The sequence below is a fragment of the Calidris pugnax genome, unplaced genomic scaffold (assembly GCF_001431845.1).
Source record: "Calidris pugnax isolate Ruff unplaced genomic scaffold, ASM143184v1 scaffold71, whole genome shotgun sequence".
NCBI classification, from domain to species: domain Eukaryota; kingdom Metazoa; phylum Chordata; class Aves; order Charadriiformes; family Scolopacidae; genus Calidris; species Calidris pugnax.
The window spans coordinates 2,483,993-2,506,145 of record NW_015090882.1 but is presented as its reverse complement, the minus strand read 5'-3'; the positions used below and the strand labels follow the sequence as shown (position 1 = coordinate 2,506,145).

Below are 22,153 nucleotides of genomic sequence, written 5' to 3'. Positions count from 1 at the left end.
AGGGCACAGCTCCTGGGTCTCCCTGTAAATTCATCTGGACGTTCAGACTGTGTGAAGAAGAGCATTTACACCCAATACATTCCTTTGGTTGTGGGGATGCTGGAGGTGAAAGAAAGGCTTCTGGTTCCCTCTGCATGGACTTCCCAGAGACGTAGAGAACACGCAGGATTTCCTCACTGTTCCTTACCAATGCACCAAGGGACATCTGCTGCTACCCTGTTTATGGTGAGGTTGTCCTCTTGGAAAGAAGTCCCAAGTGCTTTTTTGTTCTTGACCATCTTTTTCCTTGCACTTCAAAAACTCTTTTCTTCCTTTGGTCTTCAGCCTTGATATCTTTCTTGAAAGTGATGGCAGCCCTCTCGGCCTTTGCGTTACTGCTGCTAGTCATCGTCGTCTTTTGTGAAGGTCTTTGATGAAGCTTTTATACCCCATGGAAATATACACTTTTCCAGTTATTCTTGAATGAAAACAAAAAATCCCACAACTCACAGCAATTACGCAATGTCAGGCAGCTGCTTAGCAAGCCTGCCACATGTCTTCTGGCCTTGCCATTACTTGAGATCAATCACTGTTCCAATTGTAAGAAGGATTTTGAGCCAGTTATTTGCTTTCTATTCGAATCTCTGTCTATTTTCCTCTGAGAATCTGTTGTAACATAGAATTAAATCACAATTACAAAATGAGCCAGATTCCTGGTCCCAGATGTGATTTTCTTGGCAATGGAAACAGGCTTTAGGGGAAAGGTAGCAAGCTCCAGGCAGTAGAAAATAACCACTAACTCTCACTAACACATAGTACAAGTTATGTCAAAAGATCCAACAGTTACCATTCTGGTTCCCTTTTAATGTACACAGCTGTTAAAACCTGGACATTTGAGGTTCCTTTTTTCCTTAAAACACTATAAATGTTTCTCCAGATTTAACCACTGAGGATGCATTAAATTACCAGCGTCATTTCCCATGCACTGTTTCAACTTCTCTCCCCTTCTATCAAGTAAAAAAAAAAAAGTCAAACATCACAGTTTGGATGGGGAAGACACTCTAAAAAAGACCAAATTTTCACATCCAAAGCACACAGCAGCAACACAATCCTTCCCTCGCCCCCACAGCACATGAAGGAAAATCCACTATTCTTTCAATCTTGCATTTCTTGGACCATTTGAAAAATTCACACTGGATTTTATATCTGTTTAAAGACAGCATTTGTTTAAAGACCACAATACACATTTAGTAATATGATGTCATCAAGGTGACAGTTTCTTCTCCATTTTGTACACAGACCAATCTATTTTATAATGAATTAAACTGGTGATATCTCTCAGATGACCTGTTGAGCAAGTGAACGCAGTTTCAAACGAGCCAGAATTGGTCAAGAATTTGCACCAAATATGGCAATTCGATTGAAATGAACATGTTTTTGAACACAAAAAATGTTTGCTATGTGGTTTCCAAACTAAAATTTTGAAACTTGCTTTGAAGTTTGCTGAATTTTAAAGTTAAATGAGGATTAGAATAAAACTCCACGCAGAAAACAAAATTATTTGGGTTTGGCCACAAAAAAAAATCCTTAACCAAACAATCTTTTGGATCAAATGATTGGGTTTGTTTTTGTTTTTTTTTTTTTTAACTTCACACTAGTTTTGGTGGACTAAAACATTTTAATGCAGAAAATAATAGTTAAGTAGAAAACTAAATCAAAATCCTTAGTTCATATGTCATTCCTCTTTTACAAAGAGCAATTTTTTGCTAGCCTCTAGAGAACAAAAAGTATCTTTGGAAAAACACACAGGAAACATCTTAGAAAATGAATCATTCTAATATTAGGGTAACGAAAAAAAAAAGCCAGTGCCTTCAACTCTTGTGAAAGGATGTGAAAACAAACCACTACAGGTGTTCTTTATCTATCTACATATAAACAATTCTAGTAAAGGGCACACTTCTGATTTGATTCAAGCCTGGAAATGATACTCATGCACACAGATTCAAATCTCAAACACTGGGCCAGAATCTTAAAGGAGAAAATATAATTTGCAGAGGTATGACACACCATTACTTGGCAATTCAACCTGTATTTTATTTGTGTGCATAAGGTATGGAAAACTGAAGAGCCATTTGTAATGGATGTTGCTCACTCAATATAAAATGAACATTCAACAGAAAGGCATTTTGTGAAATGACAGAAAAGGAAGGTTGACAATACAAACACATAAGTTCTTTTATTTTGGGCATGTGATCTTTATTTAAAATTGTTACATAGGAATAGCTTTATAGAATAAGATTTCTGTGTAGAATGTTTTGTCTTTTCTCCTATGTCTGTTCCAAGCGTTGTTGTTCATACTTTAGTTCCCCCACTCTTCACAGGACAAAGAATTGTTTATGTACAAAATTATACTCTTAAAGGCACCTCAATCAACGTAACACCCTTATATTTATTTGTAGGATATCACCTGCACAAATTGAAGTTAGAGTGGGGAGTATATAGTGAACACAAGTCATCAAGAATAATAACTATAAAGAGTCTGGCATATGAAAATTTCTTCATTACTCCTTAGTATATTTCTAATCAACCAATTTCATCTCACATTTTCCAGCTCTGTAAAATAAGACCTGTATATCTTCCCAGAGTTTGTTTGCAAGCCATACAATTCCAAGTAGCCATGCTTAAAGGAGTTTTATAAAGTATTTTATAACTTGGCGTGATATTTTTGCCGTGGGGATAGTCACTGGACACATAAATTGTTCCTCTGCCAGAACAAAACTTCCAGTTCTTGATAATGTCTTTGACTAGCTTCCAGGAAAAGCTGTCAGTTGGTTACATCCATGTTCAGTTCCTTTGCCAGTGATCTATCCAAGACACAAGAAGAAAAACTCAAGTGTCCTGCACAAAACCTCAAGAGATATCATCTGCCCCGCAGTCAATCTTACACCATGTGTACATACACCTACTTGTAGTTTTGCAAAACTTAGTTTACCAACCAGCCTTAACCATGGGAAAGTAACCTTACCCCTTTTGCAGCTAACAGGTCCACTTGCCTGCGGGCTCTCCTGTTTCTGGAAGCTGCCTGTGAATTCCATGACAATAAGATCCAAAGGAAGTAGAGAGCTTTGCACCAGCAATACCAATGGCCAAGCTGAGAAACAGTGACTTTTGGCAGCAGCAGCAAGCAGCTCTTTGTTCAAAGGAGCATTGTCTCTGTCTCAGTATCTCACAGGTTCCATTTTGGCAGATCTGAAATCTTTATGTTGAGTTTCTGTCTTCGTCCGGAAGAAGGAAATAGAGAAAAAGAAAGCGCACAAGAACAACTTACACCAGGATATCACTCCTCTTGCTGCACCATACTACCAGTGTTATCATGGCACATGTCAACATGACTGGAATCAAGATCAGAGTTATGAGAATTTCATCTGGTGGATCTTCCCAGTGAACCTTTTCTGAAGTACAGTTTGAAAAGAACTGTTTATGAATTCCAGTGATAAAGCCTTCTGCGAGGGGGTTTGGCCAAAAGCAACTTGCGTTGTTGGCTTCACGTTCTGTGCACTGAGTAAAGTTGTCGTAATACCTAGGAGAAGAAGAAAATTAAGAGAAGTTAAAATAGAACACATATGCATATTACAACTTAGAGAAAGCTACACAGAGTGCCATATGGAATCTATAAGACTGTGAGTATCATGTAGCTACTCTACTGAAGAACCTTTAATGGCAGCTGTGGGTACCAAATACAACACAGTGAGCCAGAAGGAGAACTGACTCACATGAACTCATAACAAGTGGGAGATTTCATGTGAAATCCTAAGACCCTGGATGGAGAGTGTTCAAAATCCTGTCATTTGGGTGCTGTTACTGTAGCCTCCTAATGCCACTTCAGTAGAATTAGAACCCCCTCAGTAGAGACATTTACAGTATCTTTAAAAAACGTACACACAAATGTGCCAATAACAGGACATTTTGAGCAAAATATGGATAATTCATGACTCATCTAACATTGAATATAATGTTGTGGTAAAAATGATGACGTGACAATGGGACCAAGTCACAACAGGCATTACTGTGTAACAATTTCAGTTCTGTCGTACCCTCAGGCAGTGAGAAGATAATGGGAAAATAAAAACAGATAAAGTTAGCTTTTGACAATCTTTACCTTGTTCCCAGCTCCAGCAAATGCTCAGCAGGAAAAAAACTAAATTCCTAATTACACATGTTCGCAATGCTCACGAAAGACTGGGAACCCCTTGTAATGCCCAACACTTGATTTCAACACAGCATGTGCTGAAATTTACCTCTCCAGGGATAACGTATTTATGAGAATTGCCTACCTCACAGGAAAAAAAAAAAAGGAAACAATAAGCTTAAATGAGTAATTGGATGGGGATCGTGGTGTTATCATAAGCCAAAGAAACTCAGGAAGTGAATGGAAAATGGGGGAGAAGATCGGAAATGAAGAAGACAAAGAATGTCTGGTCAGTACATAAATAGGTCAAGAAATAAGGAAGCTGAATTATTGTCTGTGGCATTTTTAAATATTTCTCTCAGTTCTGTGTGACTCAATAAGCTCGCTTCAAAGGGAAATTAAAAATAGAAAGGAGAGAGCAAGAGACCACATGACATCTCAAGGGATAGCATCCTGCGTTATTATCTGAAGGCCCTACCCTCCCTTTCAGGACATATAAATAAGGTAACTCCTCATGAATTACTCATTCTGACATTAAGTACCACAGGGGACTAATGCTGACTCAATCCTTTGCTGTGAAGTACTGGAGGAGAGACACTCAGCATTTGGGTGAAGAATGAAGTCCACTCTCTATGGCCTGTCTGTCAAGCTGCAAGCACATAGGTGGGAATCCAGGCTGCAGAGCATCTCAGGTCCACGTTCACAGAAGAAGAAAAAGCCTCACAAAAAGAGCCTTCTGACACCTCCTCACACTTCTTATTGTCCGGGAGTTTGAGTTGATACCATTTTATTTATAAGCAAATACACTCGATGATTTGACAAGTCCACACCCAGATGCTCTGGCGAGCAAAGGCACATATGCACAATGTATATGTTAACGAAAGCAACTAGAAAGGAAGCTTTTGTGACAACCTCAGCAGCTGCAGGGCAACAACAGGAAATAAGCTAAAAATAAGATACAAATATTAGCTGTTTGTTATTTTAATAGTGCCATTCTTCCATGCGACCTGGTAGCATCCAACCTTCGTGGCCTTGAATTAAATTAGAAGCTGTCCAGCTGAATATGGGAGAGACAGTCCCAGAGGACCTGAAGAGTAATACGTATGAAGACATGCCTACAAGGTTTGACAGACTACAACGCAGGGACAGCACAGCTAGCATCCAGTTGCCCAGACAGGTCAGCACAGACACCAGGCAGGGCTCCAGAGAGCATCAGGCTCTGCTCCAGCTCCACTCTGTGCCATGTTCTAGCGAGCAAGCAAGCCCCATCAATGGTTGCTTCAGCTCCCTGCTACCACAGCCACCGCAATTTGCCCAATCTGTTCATGCAGGATAACAAAACCAACATGAAGTGTTGAGCAGACTTCACATAAAAATACCCTAAACTGAAAAATTTAACGATGTAAAACCTTTCCTTTTTATTTTGTTTCCTTTTTTTTGCTGGGTGGTTATAAGATCCTATTGAAAGTTCACTGTTTTTCCAAGAATTCTGTAGAATTTTTTCATACACGTTAGATGTTGTAAACAAAAACACTTCCCACAAATTCTGCATTTCAAGTTACATTGTATTTGAAAGACTGAATCCCTAACAGCCAAAACAGAATGAAAGTGTTATCTTAATAGTTTGAATTCCTTAGAATTTTCTCTTAATACCCTCTCTCTCAACAAAAGCTCCCTGCACTAAAATTGTTTTTTCACACAATTGTGAGAATGTAGATAAGAAAAAAATCTCAGCTTCTTGAGAATCACATGCCTGTCGGTAAAGCTTGATTCACCTAATTATTTATGTAATTTAGTAATTTAGAGTTTATGCACTGCAACAGAAAGTTCACATCACCTCCTTCCCCCCGCATGGTACTGTGTAACAGCTGCCTCAGATGGGAACAACTGAACCCTCATTACTGTGGCATGGATGTTTTTGCAAATTGTTGGGCTTTTTTTAAGACAGAGGTATGGGTTAATAGATATTTAATTCCAGTTTGATCTTCCTATGCTTATTTCTCCTATGCCTTATGCAATTCTCTTTATTCAAGCCGCAAAGGCTAAAGCAGGAAACCTTTCCATTCTGTATAATAAAATGCTTATCACCAAGATGCCTTGGCCTCTGACTAGAGGTGCTTCGTGTTGAAGCATATGCATAAAAATTACAGACTTCATGAAAGAAAAGAACGGGAAACGGCATTTTCTACTTACTCCCTTTTTTTTGCTGGGTGGTTATAAGATCCTATTGAAAGTTCACTGTTTTTCCAAGAATTCTGTAGAATTTTTTCATACACGTTAGATGTTGTAAACAAAAACACTTCCCACAAATTCTGCATTTCAAGTTACATTGTATTTGAAAGACTGAATCCCTAACAGCCAAAACAGAATGAAAGTGTTATCTTAATAGTTTGAATTCCTTAGAATTTTCTCTTAATACCCTCTCTCTCAACAAAAGCTCCCTGCACTAAAATTGTTTTTTCACACAATTGTGAGAATGTAGATAAGAAAAAAATCTCAGCTTCTTGAGAATCACATGCCTGTCGGTAAAGCTTGATTCACCTAATTATTTATGTAATTTAGTAATTTAGAGTTTATGCACTGCAACAGAAAGTTCACATCACCTCCTTCCCCCCGCATGGTACTGTGTAACAGCTGCCTCAGATGGGAACAACTGAACCCTCATTACTGTGGCATGGATGTTTTTGCAAATTGTTGGGCTTTTTTTAAGACAGAGGTATGGGTTAATAGATATTTAATTCCAGTTTGATCTTCCTATGCTTATTTCTCCTATGCCTTATGCAATTCTCTTTATTCAAGCCGCAAAGGCTAAAGCAGGAAACCTTTCCATTCTGTATAATAAAATGCTTATCACCAAGATGCCTTGGCCTCTGACTAGAGGTGCTTCAACACATATGCATAAAAATTACAGACTTCATGAAAGAAAAGAACGGGAAACGGCATTTTCTACTTACTCCCAGGACAAGTAATTGGAGAGCAGTAATGAAGCACAAGCCGCTTCGCCTCTTGTATTATAAGGAGGTGGGGCTGATCATTGTTCTCTGTGCTGAGTGACATTTTCATCTCATTCAGGCTAACTACAAGGACTCTAGTTATTTAATACTCAGAAAAGTTATGTTTCAACTCAGTTCAGTAAGCCAGTACTGAAAAACAAAAACTAAGCATAGCCTAAGCAACAAAATTCATATAAAGATACGCTTTCCCCTGATATGCTCGGGAGAAACATTGTAAATTTTATTGAGGAACCAGCTACTTGGTCGTACTGAATATTATTGAAAATACTCGCTTTCAGAGAATACTAAAAATAGTTAATTCCTCCTTGGAGCCATCTTTGAGCTGTAACACATTTGTCTTAAAAGACAATTTTCAATATTCTAGAACAATACTTTATTTTCAGAGCAGGAACACTTTTTTTCCTGTACTTTATATTTCCACTAAAACAGATAATAACAATCATGTGGTTAGTTTTTGTAAAAACTGTGAAAAAATTATTTTTTGAATTATTTTACCCATGAGAAAATGTGTTTATTTATATTCACATATAACCAAGAACCTGAACAATGGGCTGGCATTATCAGAGACGCTAGTGCACACATGTGTCTTAGTGGGACAATGTTTCATGGAGCACCCACTCAAACTATTTAAATAAACAGCTGGATGTATCACAGCTCATTCACCTTCAAAAAAATGCCAGACAATTCTCAAAAAGCTGAGTACCATCCATCATGTTACTGAAGTCAAACTTTTCCAGGCATTCCCTGGCTGCAGCCAGTGGACTCACTGGCAGTTCCAGTAAGAGACTTTTGCCACTTCTCCAACACTCATAGACAGAACACCCCAGAGACATTCTGCACACATGTAGGCAGGGATGTTTTGCCATTGCTTAATGAGATGGTTAAGGAATTAAAAAAAAAACCAAATCAATCATCAGACTTTCACTATCCTATTTTACATAAATCAGCTTCGTGGTTAGTGATATAATTACGGAAGGGTTCAGTATGGTACATACATTATGAGTTAATTTTTGTTATTTTGAGTCCACTAACTATACAGAAAATACAAGGAAAATTCTCCCTAGTGTAAACGAGTCAATATAAATCATGTAATAAATACTCCAGGGACACTCACTTCTTCTGCTACTCTACAATACTGGACAAGAATCTACAGTCACTGTTACAGGATACTACAATTTATGCGGCATATTTTAATAAATAAAGATGTTTTAAACCTCTTTTTTTCCACAGATGGTTCAAGCAAGATATTTCTTTTTACATAGTGATACATTAAAGTGGAATTCAAAGTGAATGACCATCCTTGTAACCTCCAGCCAGTCTAGAATACGAGATGTTGTAATAATAATAACTATCATATGATAAGAAAGACTCTTCTTACAGCATTTCCAGATGAAGTGGAGGCAGGAAGTACTAAAAAACCTAACCCTCATTACTGTGGCATGGATGTTTTTGCAAATTGTTGGGCTTTTTTTAAGACAGAGGTATGGGTTAATAGATATTTAATTCCAGTTTGATCTTCCTATGCTTATTTCTCCTATGCCTTATGCAATTCTCTTTATTCAAGCCGCAAAGGCTAAAGCAGGAAACCTTTCCATTCTGTATAATAAAATGCTTATCACCAAGATGCCTTGGCCTCTGACTAGAGGTGCTTCAACACATATGCATAAAAATTACAGACTTCATGAAAGAAAAGAACGGGAAACGGCATTTTCTACTTACTCCCAGGACAAGTAATTGGAGAGCAGTAATGAAGCACAAGCCGCTTCGCCTCTTGTATTATAAGGAGGTGGGGCTGATCATTGTTCTCTGTGCTGAGTGACATTTTCATCTCATTCAGGCTAACTACAAGGACTCTAGTTATTTAATACTCAGAAAAGTTATGTTTCAACTCAGTTCAGTAAGCCAGTACTGAAAAACAAAAACTAAGCATAGCCTAAGCAACAAAATTCATATAAAGATACGCTTTCCCCTGATATGCTCGGGAGAAACATTGTAAATTTTATTGAGGAACCAGCTACTTGGTCGTACTGAATATTATTGAAAATACTCGCTTTCAGAGAATACTAAAAATAGTTAATTCCTCCTTGGAGCCATCTTTGAGCTGTAACACATTTGTCTTAAAAGACAATTTTCAATATTCTAGAACAATACTTTATTTTCAGAGCAGGAACACTTTTTTTCCTGTACTTTATATTTCCACTAAAACAGATAATAACAATCATGTGGTTAGTTTTTGTAAAAACTGTGAAAAAATTATTTTTTGAATTATTTTACACATGAGAAAATGTGTTTATTTATATTCACATATAACCAAGAACCTGAACAATGGGCTGGCATTATCAGAGACGCTAGTGCACACATGTGTCTTAGTGGGACAATGTTTCATGGAGCACCCACTCAAACTATTTAAATAAACAGCTGGATGTATCACAGCTCATTCACCTTCAAAAAAATGCCAGACAATTCTCAAAAAGCTGAGTACCATCCATCATGTTACTGAAGTCAAACTTTTCCAGGCATTCCCTGGCTGCAGCCAGTGGACTCACTGGCAGTTCCAGTAAGAGACTTTTGCCACTTCTCCAACACTCATAGACAGAACACCCCAGAGACATTCTGCACACATGTAGGCAGGGATGTTTTGCCATTGCTTAATGAGATGGTTAAGGAATTAAAAAAAAAACCAAATCAATCATCAGACTTTCACTATCCTATTTTACATAAATCAGCTTCGTGGTTAGTGATATAATTACGGAAGGGTTCAGTATGGTACATACATTATGAGTTAATTTTTGTTATTTTGAGTCCACTAACTATACAGAAAATACAAGGAAAATTCTCCCTAGTGTAAACGAGTCAATATAAATCATGTAATAAATACTCCAGGGACACTCACTTCTTCTGCTACTCTACAATACTGGACAAGAATCTACAGTCACTGTTACAGGATACTACAATTTATGCGGCATATTTTAATAAATAAAGATGTTTTAAACCTCTTTTTTTCCCACAGATGGTTCAAGCAAGATATTTCTTTTTACATAGTGATACATTAAAGTGGAATTCAAAGTGAATGACCATCCTTGTAACCTCCAGCCAGTCTAGAATACGAGATGTTGTAATAATAATAACTATCATATGATAAGAAAGACTCTTCTTACAGCATTTCCAGATGAAGTGGAGGCAGGGAGTACTAAAAAACCTCAACAAAAAAAAACCAAAAAAAACCAAAAACAACAACAACAAAAAAAATCCCAAACAAAAACAAACCCAACAAAAAAAACCAAAAAACAACAACAAAAAAATCCCAAACAAAAACAAACCCCAGACTTTTGCCACTTCTCCAACACTCATAGACAGAACACCCCAGAGACATTCTGCACACATGTAGGCAGGGATGTTTTGCCATTGCTTAATGAGATGGTTAAGGAATTAAAAAAAAAACCAAATCAATCATCAGACTTTCACTATCCTATTTTACATAAATCAGCTTCGTGGTTAGTGATATAATTACGGAAGGGTTCAGTATGGTACATACATTATGAGTTAATTTTTGTTATTTTGAGTCCACTAACTATACAGAAAATACAAGGAAAATTCTCCCTAGTGTAAACGAGTCAATATAAATCATGTAATAAATACTCCAGGGACACTCACTTCTTCTGCTACTCTACAATACTGGACAAGAATCTACAGTCACTGTTACAGGATACTACAATTTATGCGGCATATTTTAATAAATAAAGATGTTTTAAACCTCTTTTTTTCCCACAGATGGTTCAAGCAAGATATTTCTTTTTACATAGTGATACATTAAAGTGGAATTCAAAGTGAATGACCATCCTTGTAACCTCCAGCCAGTCTAGAATACGAGATGTTGTAATAATAATAACTATCATATGATAAGAAAGACTCTTCTTACAGCATTTCCAGATGAAGTGGAGGCAGGGAGTACTAAAAAACCTCAACAAAAAAAAACCAAAAAAAACCAAAAAAAAACAAAAAAAAAATCCCAAAAAAAAACAAACCCAAAACTATTCTTGTATGATATCCAGCCAGATTTTATAGAATTTAAGGGTGTAAGAGTCTGGATGAACTTCAAATAAGGATCCAAACCTTAAGATTATTATCTCCTGAGGTTTCCCGTCATGTTAAAAGGAAGGCTTTAATTTTATAAGCAGATGTGAGGCTACAAATATGGTGGAATATTTCTCAGCTTTTTCATTCAACATCTCTCCAAACAGATTTGTGGCTGTATCTCACCATTCCTTTAATCACGTATCTTCTGTCAAGAAGACTATTCTGACAGACACACTTCCATCTCCCTATTCAGATCAGATCTGCTATTGTGCATCTCTATTACAGAATTCAGCCAGAAAAAAATAATGCAATAAAGAACACAAGGAAGGAAATTAACGTGGGGGGTGGAGAAAGTAAAAAAAAACCCTTGCTGATTTAATGACAAAATTATAAAGTATAGTTTACTCTCATGCCACTAAATAATGGTCATTTTGACAGATTTACTCACTTGGGTTGAAAATAATAAACACATTCTGGTGTCCTTTGAAATAATTACAAAACACGCCCTTGGCTTCACATCAACAGCTGTGTGGAAAATGAAAAATCGTTGAATAAACCTAACTGAAAACCCTAAAATATACAACTATTGCTAAATTGTTAATTTCCCCAAGATACAGCAAGAACTATTGTAGATGTAAGCAGCAGTTTGTATACCTAATACCCATCTTCAATGAGCAATAGAAAGTACTACATTAATCTTCTATGATTCTATGATATTAAGCTGCTATATTAATGAACACACACACATTTGATGCTTTGCATTTCTGGCTTACAATTTTACACTTCTTTAGCATAAGAATACGGTCATCTGTGACTCACTGCCTTTAAATTATCACTGCTCAGTTTCTAAAGTTGACTTGAATTACAGCTTTGATGACCGAGCAGCTGATAGAGACCACAGTTACAACCACGGCTCATTTCTGCATCAGCTCCTGAGACACAGTGATAATCATAGAACCATAGAATGGTTAGAGTTGGAAGGGACCTTAAAGATCATGGAGTTCCGACCCCCCTGCCCTGGGCAGGGACACCTCCCACCAGCCCAGGTTGCTCCAAGCCCCATCCAGCCTGGCCTTGAACACCTCCAGGGATGGGGCAGCCACAGCTTCTCTGGGCAACCTGTTCCAGTGTCTCACCACCCTCATAGTAAAAAATTTCTTCCTGAGATCTAATCTGAATCTTTTTTCTTCCAATTTAAAACCATTTCCCCTTGTCCTATCATTACACCTCCTGGCAAAGAGTCCCTCCCCAACAAGTGATGTTGCTTGTTAAGCAGTTCCTTAGTAAACAGATGTTCCCAGGTTTGCAGCAGCAACCGTGCTACCTCAATTCAGGATGAGCTTAACATGTAACACTGCCAACAGGACAGAGGATTTGGTGCTGTTTTAGGAAGTCTGATGCCTGCTCTTTGCTCAGGTGCGACACCAGCAGCTATTGTAGTAACACTGACATATGATGAAAATCAGAGAGGACGGCAAGGAGGAAAGACCATTTGTTATTCACTGAAAGCTGAAAGAAAGCGAATAAATTTTTAAAACAGACTTTCGTGCTGTGAGCTAAAAAAGATGCCTCCAATTCCCAAACTTGACAAGAAAGCTTAACCCCAAAAACCCCCGGTATTCGAAAACAGAATGAGGACAGTATGTAGACAAGAAAGACAGTTAATCAACAATGTACCTTTTACTATGTTGTACCTTTCATTTTAGAAAACTATGATATTGTAGCTAATGAAGATAACAGTAATTCCAATGTATTTTCTCACTTTTCTGTTTCTTCTGTTTTGTGTGAAGGGTTGTTTTGTGCTTAATTCTATTTTATGAGCAGAACTTAAGTGTGTAGTATGGGTCTGGAGGGACATAAGCCATTATGAGATCTACAGCAATTGTTTAGAGACTGATGTTTAAAACTAGTAAAATTCCTAGAGAGTCACTAAAAGCCCCTGCAATCATGCATGTTATTTTGTAGTGAGTAGAAAATAGATGACCGGGCACACACTAATTCCCTGGGAGCTGTATGTAAATCTTTTTTCTTCCCTCTTCTTTTGGTGACTAGTAAAGTCTCTGTAGCTGAGTTTTAGCTACAAATCATTCCAAAACTATTTGGGATTTCAGGTGGTATAACAAAAAGCAAGGGTGGTTTAACTTGGCACAGCTGACAAGGTTTCTACACACTGCTGTATTCCTCCTGCTCCAGCACCACGATATGCACTCTTCTCAAATTGGTTTCTGAATCACCACGCCGTACAGCATGACACTGGAGGACCACAAGGAACCCTTGGTGGTTTGCCCTGCAGATGTTCATGAAGAAGAGGCCTTGCCAAGTCAATCTGCATGTTCTCATCAGTTAGACATCTCTGTTCCTCATTTGTCTGTCTGTAAAATGAGGCTAAAGTAGCATTGCCCAACCTCACAAAAATACTGTGTAATAAAATATGGTCTGTAGTGACTACTTTAATAGCAACCATGCGTGTCGTACACAAATAGCTAGCATCCAGTTTAGATGTCAGATAACTTCCCAAGTAATAACACCTGTATTATCTGATTGATTGTCTTCTAAGTGTCAAAACGAAGCCCACGGTAGCTATCTGCTCCTCATTCTCCGTCCGGTTTGCTGTGCTGCTCAAACTGTGCATAGCAGGTTAAGCAAAGCGAGGAAAGCCTTCCCTTTACAATTTCTGCTATAAAAGAGCTAAACAAATGCGGCAAATTTTCCGTATCCCTTCACAACATCTGTACTCAAAAAACTCACACAAGTAAGTATCCCTGCCGTGACAGTGAGAGACCACTGACAAATGAATAAACAAATAAAACCAGTATGGATGACTGCATAGTTTTGGTTTCAAAGTCAGAGAGCAGTTATGAAATGCTAGCTAAAATAAAACTGATTTCTAAATAAGGGATGTTAACACAAAAAAACCCCACCCAAGACTGCTATTTCAGACACTGACTTCTACATGCAAACATTTTAGTGGTTTGTATTTCTCACTAACAGATATAGGAAAAACAAAATGCTAATAATGCTTATGTGACACCTAATACCTTTCATTCATTAACTTGCAATGTAAGCAAACATCCTCATTGTCTCCTAGGTGAGAAAACTCAACCATAGTATGGAATCACAATATGCCCACAGCAGAGTAGTTCATGGCAGAGCTGGGAATACAGAAAGGGTCTCCTGGGCTCAGGACCATGCTCTAGACACAACCCACACTGCTTACGAGGACTCTGGTTCTTATCCTGCAACTCAGGTACTGAAAACAACCCTCTCCTTGTGAATCTCCAGGCATAACATGCCTACATATGAATTAATTTATTAGGAAACCGGGCCATAAAATGTCTGTCTTTTATAGAAAGTGGAGCTCCAGAAAAGCTCAGTCTTCAGGGCCTACTTGGACAGCTGAGCACCAGGTCTACCAAAACCCAACAGAGAAGAAATGGAAGAATGCCCTGGACTTCTTTCTGCTCTTTGCTCTGCACCTCACTGATGGACAAAGGGAAGGAAAATGTTGTCCACACTCAACTCAGGGACAGGAAACCAATCACAAAGTAACATCTCAGCAATATACACAAAATTGCAACAACCTGAAGGAGATCCATGAGCGCCTGAGATCCTGTACATTTGCAAATAAAGAATATATGAACTACCATCTTCAGTTCAAAGTATAAAAGACACCCTGTACCTTGCATGTGCAAGAGGTTCATGCAAGGTTTGATGTAAATTTCAATTTTATTTATATTACTGAAGATTGTAACACAGTTCCCAGTTTAAGGGGAACTCAGTTACAAACTAATTCTGCAGTTACCTACCTCCCTTCTCCCTTTCTAAAGCAAACCTCAGCACACAGGCCAGATGAGACCCCCAAGACACTTTAGGAGAGCTGTAATAACGAAACTAATTCTGCAGTTACCTACCTCCCTTCTCCCTTTCTAAAGCAAACCTCAGCACACAGGCCAGATGAGACCCCCCCAAGACACTTTAGGAGAGCTCTAATAACAGGCTACCAGAAGAGAAAGCTTCTGGAGCATTGCACAGCAAGTGAACTACACCACAATACCAGAAATCAGACACAAAATGGGGGTGGGAATCATTACATTTTGCTTTCATCTTGCTTTGTATTTTTCATCCGAAGATAAAACCCCTGTCCACATTCAACAAATGGCTTGCCAATTTTAAGTTCTGCACAGATCCTGCAAAGCTCACTGAAAGAAATTAATGTTATGTAGGCTTGCATATCCTGATAACTTGAAACCATACTTTTAAGACACGCTGCAAATGAGTCCATAAAGGTGAGGAGATAAAACAGATTCAAGAATCCACAATACTTTTCTAACTACTTTAAACTAAATTTTCCTACCCACTGTTTCTCTCTTCCACAGTTTCTCATTAAAATGATGATCTTGTCAAAGATCTTTGATGTCTGGGAAAATGTAAATTTTATAGCTGAAAAGAGTAAGTCAGGAAATAAATAATGCCATTTAACAATAGACCAGACACTTGAGTTCAACTCAGCTACACAAAAAGAAATCTCAGTGTTCCTTATATACATGGAAATGGGAATGTTCTTAAGAGACCAATAGCATTTATGTGCCCTAAAGAAGCTGATCTTTTGGAATAAACTCAGGGCAATGATTCCAGTTTTAAATAAAGAAAAATGCACAGACACCTGGTAATAGTTTACTCCCTAGTGAGAGGTAAATTTTTGTTCTTGGCAATACTCGTGCACCATGCTCGCTGTCACCTTTGGAATCTCATCACCATCAACTCATCTGTGACCACTCATCACCTCTGCAGGTACTGCAAAAAGGAAACATGGTCCTTGACAGACAAAAAGCAGGTTTTGTACTTGCTCACGGTTAGCTAGGTTGCTCTGTACTTTCAGAACATGTCAGACTTCTCACAAGATCTGTTCTACAAGATCTGTTTGTCCTGAGATTATATGAAGTGCTGCTGTGGTGGGTGTTACCAACGGACAATGTTTCCTTCTCTCTCCAAGTGCTATTGGCTTTTTTTTTTTCCCCACAACACAGAAGCAAACTGTGCTTTTGGAAAGATATACTGTGCTGCTAGCTTTATAGTAAGCAAAACAATGCATGGGAGCAGCTTAAAAGACAGAAACCTGCATGAGCAGCAGCAGAGTTTGCAGTTTGTCTGGTGCCCTGGTTAGTCAATTCTCTTGAATAACTAATTCTCAACAGCAAAGCAAATTCATACAAAAACCACAAAGATACCTTCCCTAACATTGCAGTCCCCAGCAAAACTCCCGCGGATTTGCAAAAAAAAAAAAAAAAAAAAGTGCTCCTTTCCATCAAACTCTGCAGCAATGAACTAGCTCCTAACCCTTTGAGAATGAATACATTTCAAAATGCAGATGAAAATCTGCGTAAGCCGGGACATTAACTGCTTTACTGGCAAATATATGTGGGAGTGGCCATTGCTAAGCTGCAGCAATGTTCTGCTAAACTTCAGTCTAATGAAACATAGTCTTCCTGTAGGAACAGAGTTCCTTCTCCAGCCAAATCACTGAACAAACTGAAAAATACTAACCTTCAAATTCAACAACAAAAAAACCCCAAAGTTACAGCTAAACCACAGACCTAGAACGGAATTCCTCAAAAGTAATGTTTTATTGCTATTTAAATCATTGCTTCCAGACCCAGATAAAGCAGGTGGTGTTCAAGTGGGAACGGCAGTAAAAAAAGCCTCCCTCTAAACAGCCTACATAATGTTGTCAAAAAACTCTTATGTTCAATACCATTAAGTGGCAAGGGACTGAACTGTATTAATCTGGCCAAGCAGCAAGATAATAATTTTTTACTAATTATTCCCCGGAAAAAAACTTAGGTATTTCTAAAACAGTAATTTCCCTTATACAACATTAGTCCATAACCTTTATTCCTACGGTAAATGAACCACAAATAGAAAGATGCTAATTCAATCTGTAGATCAGTAAACCATGAAACCAATGCAGTGTAATACAATTGTACCACAGTAACTTTCAATTAGCCAGCCTGAACATTAGAAACAGTTTAGCCTTACCTCAGAATAAGCTCATTTTTGCAGACAGTTTTGCTCAGCTCCATTTTCCTGTGGAGTGGACCAGTATCGCTTCCAATCTACCTGGTTTTAAAGGAATGCAGCTGACCTGAAATTACACTGCAGCCAGGGCTGGAGCTTTCGTGTGGACACGTCCACCACAAGACTCCTTTTTTTCTGAAACTCAAGGCACAGGTCCCTACTCAACTCCAAAAGCAATAAAGCATATAAATGAGAAGAAAACTTGTTTGCTCTCATTTGAAGAATGGGGATCTCACTTGCAGAACTGTAGCCAATAGTGAACATCATGACTTATTAGTAAACATTAGCAATGTTATGCTTCTGCAAAGTCAGTCATGTTTTCAGCACATCTGGGAAACAAAGAATAGCAAGACCCACAGCATCTAGACAAATGGTAAGTGCCCTTGTTGATCAAGTTGTATCCCATTTATATTCTAGGCAATATCACTGGAAGTCTAAGGAATGCCATAGCAACATTTGTACAGGATTACTGAGCTTCTTTGTTCCAAAATTTCTACCGACACTTCAGCTTCTTTCAAGAAAAATAAAGCTGAATGTCAATGAATCCAACAACCGAGGGAAAGGGAGGCTGACATGTTCCTTGATATCTTCAAGTAAGCTGAGTCAGAGATAACAAAATTAAAGGGCTCGGAACAATGTCCAGGAAGGCTAAATTTTGAATTTATTGTTACAAAATAGTTGTTTTCCTTCCTGGAGTATTCTGACTGCACAAAGCACTGCTTGTGTATAGAAAACCTCAGTTGTGTCAAGTTTCCAAACTGGCTGGTGACACTGCACCTTCAAATACCACCACCCCAATCACAAATGAACTTTGCCATTCGACACTGATTTCCTGCTCAGCGTTGCTCTTCACCTCTCAGTTGAAATGCCGTAAAAGGTGGCTGTGGGCCATCCATGCACAAACAGGTATTTGCTTGCAAATAGTCGGTAGAGAAAAAAAAATACAACAGTGTGCTGAATGGAGAAATTGTACAAAAGCAGAAGATAGCTCAGTGGCCCAGAGAATTTAATTGCCTCAAACACCCTAATTGAGGACAGTTATCTTGATACAAGGGCATTACACCGAACAATTCAATACTGTTCAGCAGGGATTCTTCTTTAAGAAAAACAAACAAAAAACACACTTCCCCAAAAAATCAGCTTAATAAATTCACAAGAGTAGTACTCTGAAGCAGAATGGGTCTGAATGCTAAATTTTGTAAAAACACTAAAGTACTTCAAAACCTGTGTGACATAAGATGGTTTTTGAGGAGAAGACATATTTCAAAAGGACAGTTCTCTTAAAAAAATAATGTTCTAGCTCTATTTTGCTGTCTCTAGAATGGGAAAATTTTATCAGTAGAAAATATCTTCAGTGCATGCAAGCAATAAATTTTCAGTTCAGCAGCAAGGACATTACATAGAGTTGTTATTTTATTCAGGATATCAGATGCCGCAATTTTGTTAGACACATCTCTAATGAAAGGGAACAGCCAATGCATACAATGGGGAACAGAATTGCTACAGAAGCATGTTCTCTCACTTAACATTCAACAGTCTCCCACTTTTCATGGGGAGCAGGTAACATTTCTGCTTGTCAGGACCTAAAAAGTAAAGCTCTTCTGCCAGCAAAGCAAACCTCCTTCAGAGAGCTGAAGGAGCTGCTACTAGAGAACAGCTTTTTCGTTCACATGATAGACATGACCTTCTTCTAGTATGTATGGGGATAAAAGACTGATTCCAGTGATGATTAATGTACCCATAAAAATTAAAAAGACAAAATAGGTCCATGTCAGTTGCCATCAGTTTTCCTGTCTTATTTATCGGGGGGTGTGTGTGTGTGTGTGTGTGTGAACATTTCTTTAATCTTTCTTTTCTCACCAACATACCTGTATTATTCTTCACATCCTTTGCCAAATTCAGCTCCAGCTACGCCTTAGTTTTCCTGATCACATTCCTACACATCTGGGCAGCCTCCCTATATTCTTCCCAGAATACACATCCCTGCCTGTGCATTTCCTTCTTACACTTTCTTTTGACCAGGATATGCTGGTATCCTGCCTTCCTTGCCTGATTTTTTAACACATAGGAATTGAGAGCGCAAAAAAACGTCCTTAAAGAGCTACCAGCTCTGTTCTGCTCCTTTATACCTGTGGGCAGTTTCCCAGGGTGTCCCATCCACTAATTCCTTAAACAAATGAAAGTTTGCTCTCCTAAAATTCGGAGACTTGACTCTACACTTCATCTGGCCCATATTCCCCAAGACTGTGAAATCCACCAAGGGCATGATCACTGCAAACCAAGCTGTCACCAAGCTTGACCTCTAACATTAACATTTCCCAGTCTACTTTCAAAGGCCTTGTGAGCAGTGGTACAATCACAGCAGCTACAGAGATGGCAGTAGAGGCAACACTATGTTAAGCAAAAAGCTTGGGATGCAATTCTCTCTTCAGAGAAAACAGGAAATCAAGACTTGCTTTAGAAAGGCACTCCAGATACTGCCTGTTTTAGCAGCCTCCTAAGCATTCACATCTCCTCAAAGGCTGAAGTTTTTCTTCTAAGATAGCACAGATCCTCAAGATAATGCTGTATTTCAGACTCTCACATGCACACCTGCAATGATGACATGCAAATAATATAAAAATAAATATCAGAATCTTTACAGAACCACATGGGTTTTGCTTTCAAAGAGATGTTTTAATATGGCTGTTTATCATCCCCTTTCTAGTTTGCTTTTCACAACCCATGAAAACGCCAAGTGGCTACGTCAGTGTACCTATCCCTTAATCCTGATCTTCAACATCTGCACTTTGAATAGAGCTTCCAAACAACTCTGCCAAGAATTAAGGCCTGTGCTTCCAACACTCATCAGTCTTGTCCACTCCTCCTTAGTGCCTCATGTTCCTGTTGTCTGATGCAAGCTTGCTAACACTTTCTACATAACACAGCGATTTCTAAAGGTGTGTTGGGGGGCCTGGACCATGTCTATTGAACTGCTGTTGAGTGCCTTCAAAGGGGCAAGAAGGTCTTCTGCTATGAGGCCACACAAATGGGTACTGAGACTAAACCTAATCCTCAAGTGTAATAGTTGCTTCTGTGGTCAAGAAGAAACAGAAGCAGCAGAGGTCAGCTTGGCTAGTAAGAGGAGAAGAAGTCCCTCATGAGAGGGGGAGAGATGAAGAATCAGAAGAGGCAGCCTACTCAGCAGCAGGACAGGTGAGGAAAGAGAGATAAGTCATAAAAGATGCAAAAATTATCCATGGTTCCTAACCATAACCAAGCTCCAACACAAGCAAAAAGATTTCGCCCATCAGCCAGGTGAGAGAATTTCTACCTGGTTGCTCCAATGCTGGGAACATAAGTGAGAACTATTTATAGCTCGGTGGGCCCATGTAACATTAGGACAGGCCGAAAGACACGCAACATACATTTGGGCTCAAGATTAAGGGGTGGACCTAACCACTGAAGGCACTGCACAGGTTATTCATGAATGTGAAACATGCACCATAATCAAATGAGACATATGAGGAAAGCGTCTCTGGTTTAAAGGACAGTGGCTGCAATACAAGTAAGAGGAGGCCTCATAGACTGATGATACCACACTGCCACAAACCCACCAAGGCAAACATCATCTGCTTACCATGGTAAAAAAAACTAGTGAAAACCCTTCATCTCCTTGGGCTTCTCATGACAGGAGACAGTATGTTTCTGGGGCAAGCATTCAAACACATCACATTTTTTTTTTGTGCCACATCTTTAATCTGTGTCACATCTTTAATTTTAGTCCTTGTACTAGAACACGTGAAGAGAAGCAGGAAGTACTCCAAAATTCAGACCCAAATTATCAGCCCATCTTTTGATTTCTAGTAAATACTTCTCAGTGCTGAAAATCACAGATGCACAATCTCTGATGCCTCATCTGCTTTTTCTCTATTACAATCAATCAATTACAATTTCTCTATTTCTCTGCCCAATTCAGATTATTTCACAATATATCATGGTAAAGGCAAAACCAGACTAAGATCTGCTGTTTTCTTTCCCACTTGCCTCTTCCTTCAGTCTCATTAAGAAAACCATTAGCATTTTCTAACATCTATCCTCCTTTAAAGGCCAACCATGAAGGAGATGAGAGCCCTGAGAAGCTAGTAACACCATCTGGAGGTGCATTGCCACTATTTCTTGTCAGGTTAGATTTCAAAGCAAACTTCTGCATGCTTAGAAATAAGGCTGACTTTATAGTCAGTGGAGACACTGGAAGAATTGTAGCATGATGTATATAATCTCTTTTAAGACACCTACCTTAAATTTCCACTGACTAACAAGAGAGTCCAGGACAAATAGTATATTGGACAGATGAATCTCATACCTTTTCTGTGTAGCAAAAAAAAAAAGCATCACAGAAAAAGCAAGCTAGCCAAGAATTACACTCAAATATTCCACTCTCAGTGATGGAGAAACATGCATATGCTAACTTTGGATCCGTCTAAGATCAACTCCTTCCCAAACCATCACCATTGGTTTGCAGGATCTTCCCTCCAGCCAGCCCAAGTTCAAATGCACTTGGTGCATGCAGGTATTGAGCTTAGTCACTAGCATCGGTCATCTGTTGAGGCAAGTCTGCTTTCTCCCAAATATATCAGCCACTTTGTTCATTCACCTTGTAAAATTTGCTGTGAATTAACAGCTTATTTGACACCACTTTTCTCAAAATGTTCCAACTCTATGCTAAAACCATTATCCCACCACTGCTTCCAAAATGAAATGCTCACCCAGCTTCACTCCAATCCTCTAACACCTGGGGAGGAGCCAGATTCAGGAGGGAATCATAGAATCATAGAAT

At 38.6% G+C, this 22,153-nt stretch overlaps 1 protein-coding gene across 7 annotated transcripts in view; it reads right to left on the bottom strand.

Moving 5' to 3' along the window:
- Positions 1-2,213: 2,213 nt before the first annotated feature.
- RAMP3 (receptor (G protein-coupled) activity modifying protein 3) overlaps positions 2,214-22,153 on the bottom strand; it is an 86,440-nt gene continuing 66,500 nt past the window's right edge. For all 7 annotated transcript variants that reach the window (XM_014946986.1, XM_014946988.1, XM_014946984.1 and 4 more), the window contains one exon: positions 2,214-3,559. In XM_014946986.1, coding sequence (XP_014802472.1) covers positions 3,304-3,559 — 256 coding nt within the window. In that variant the 3' untranslated portion in view covers positions 2,214-3,303. The remainder of the gene's footprint in view (positions 3,560-22,153) is intronic.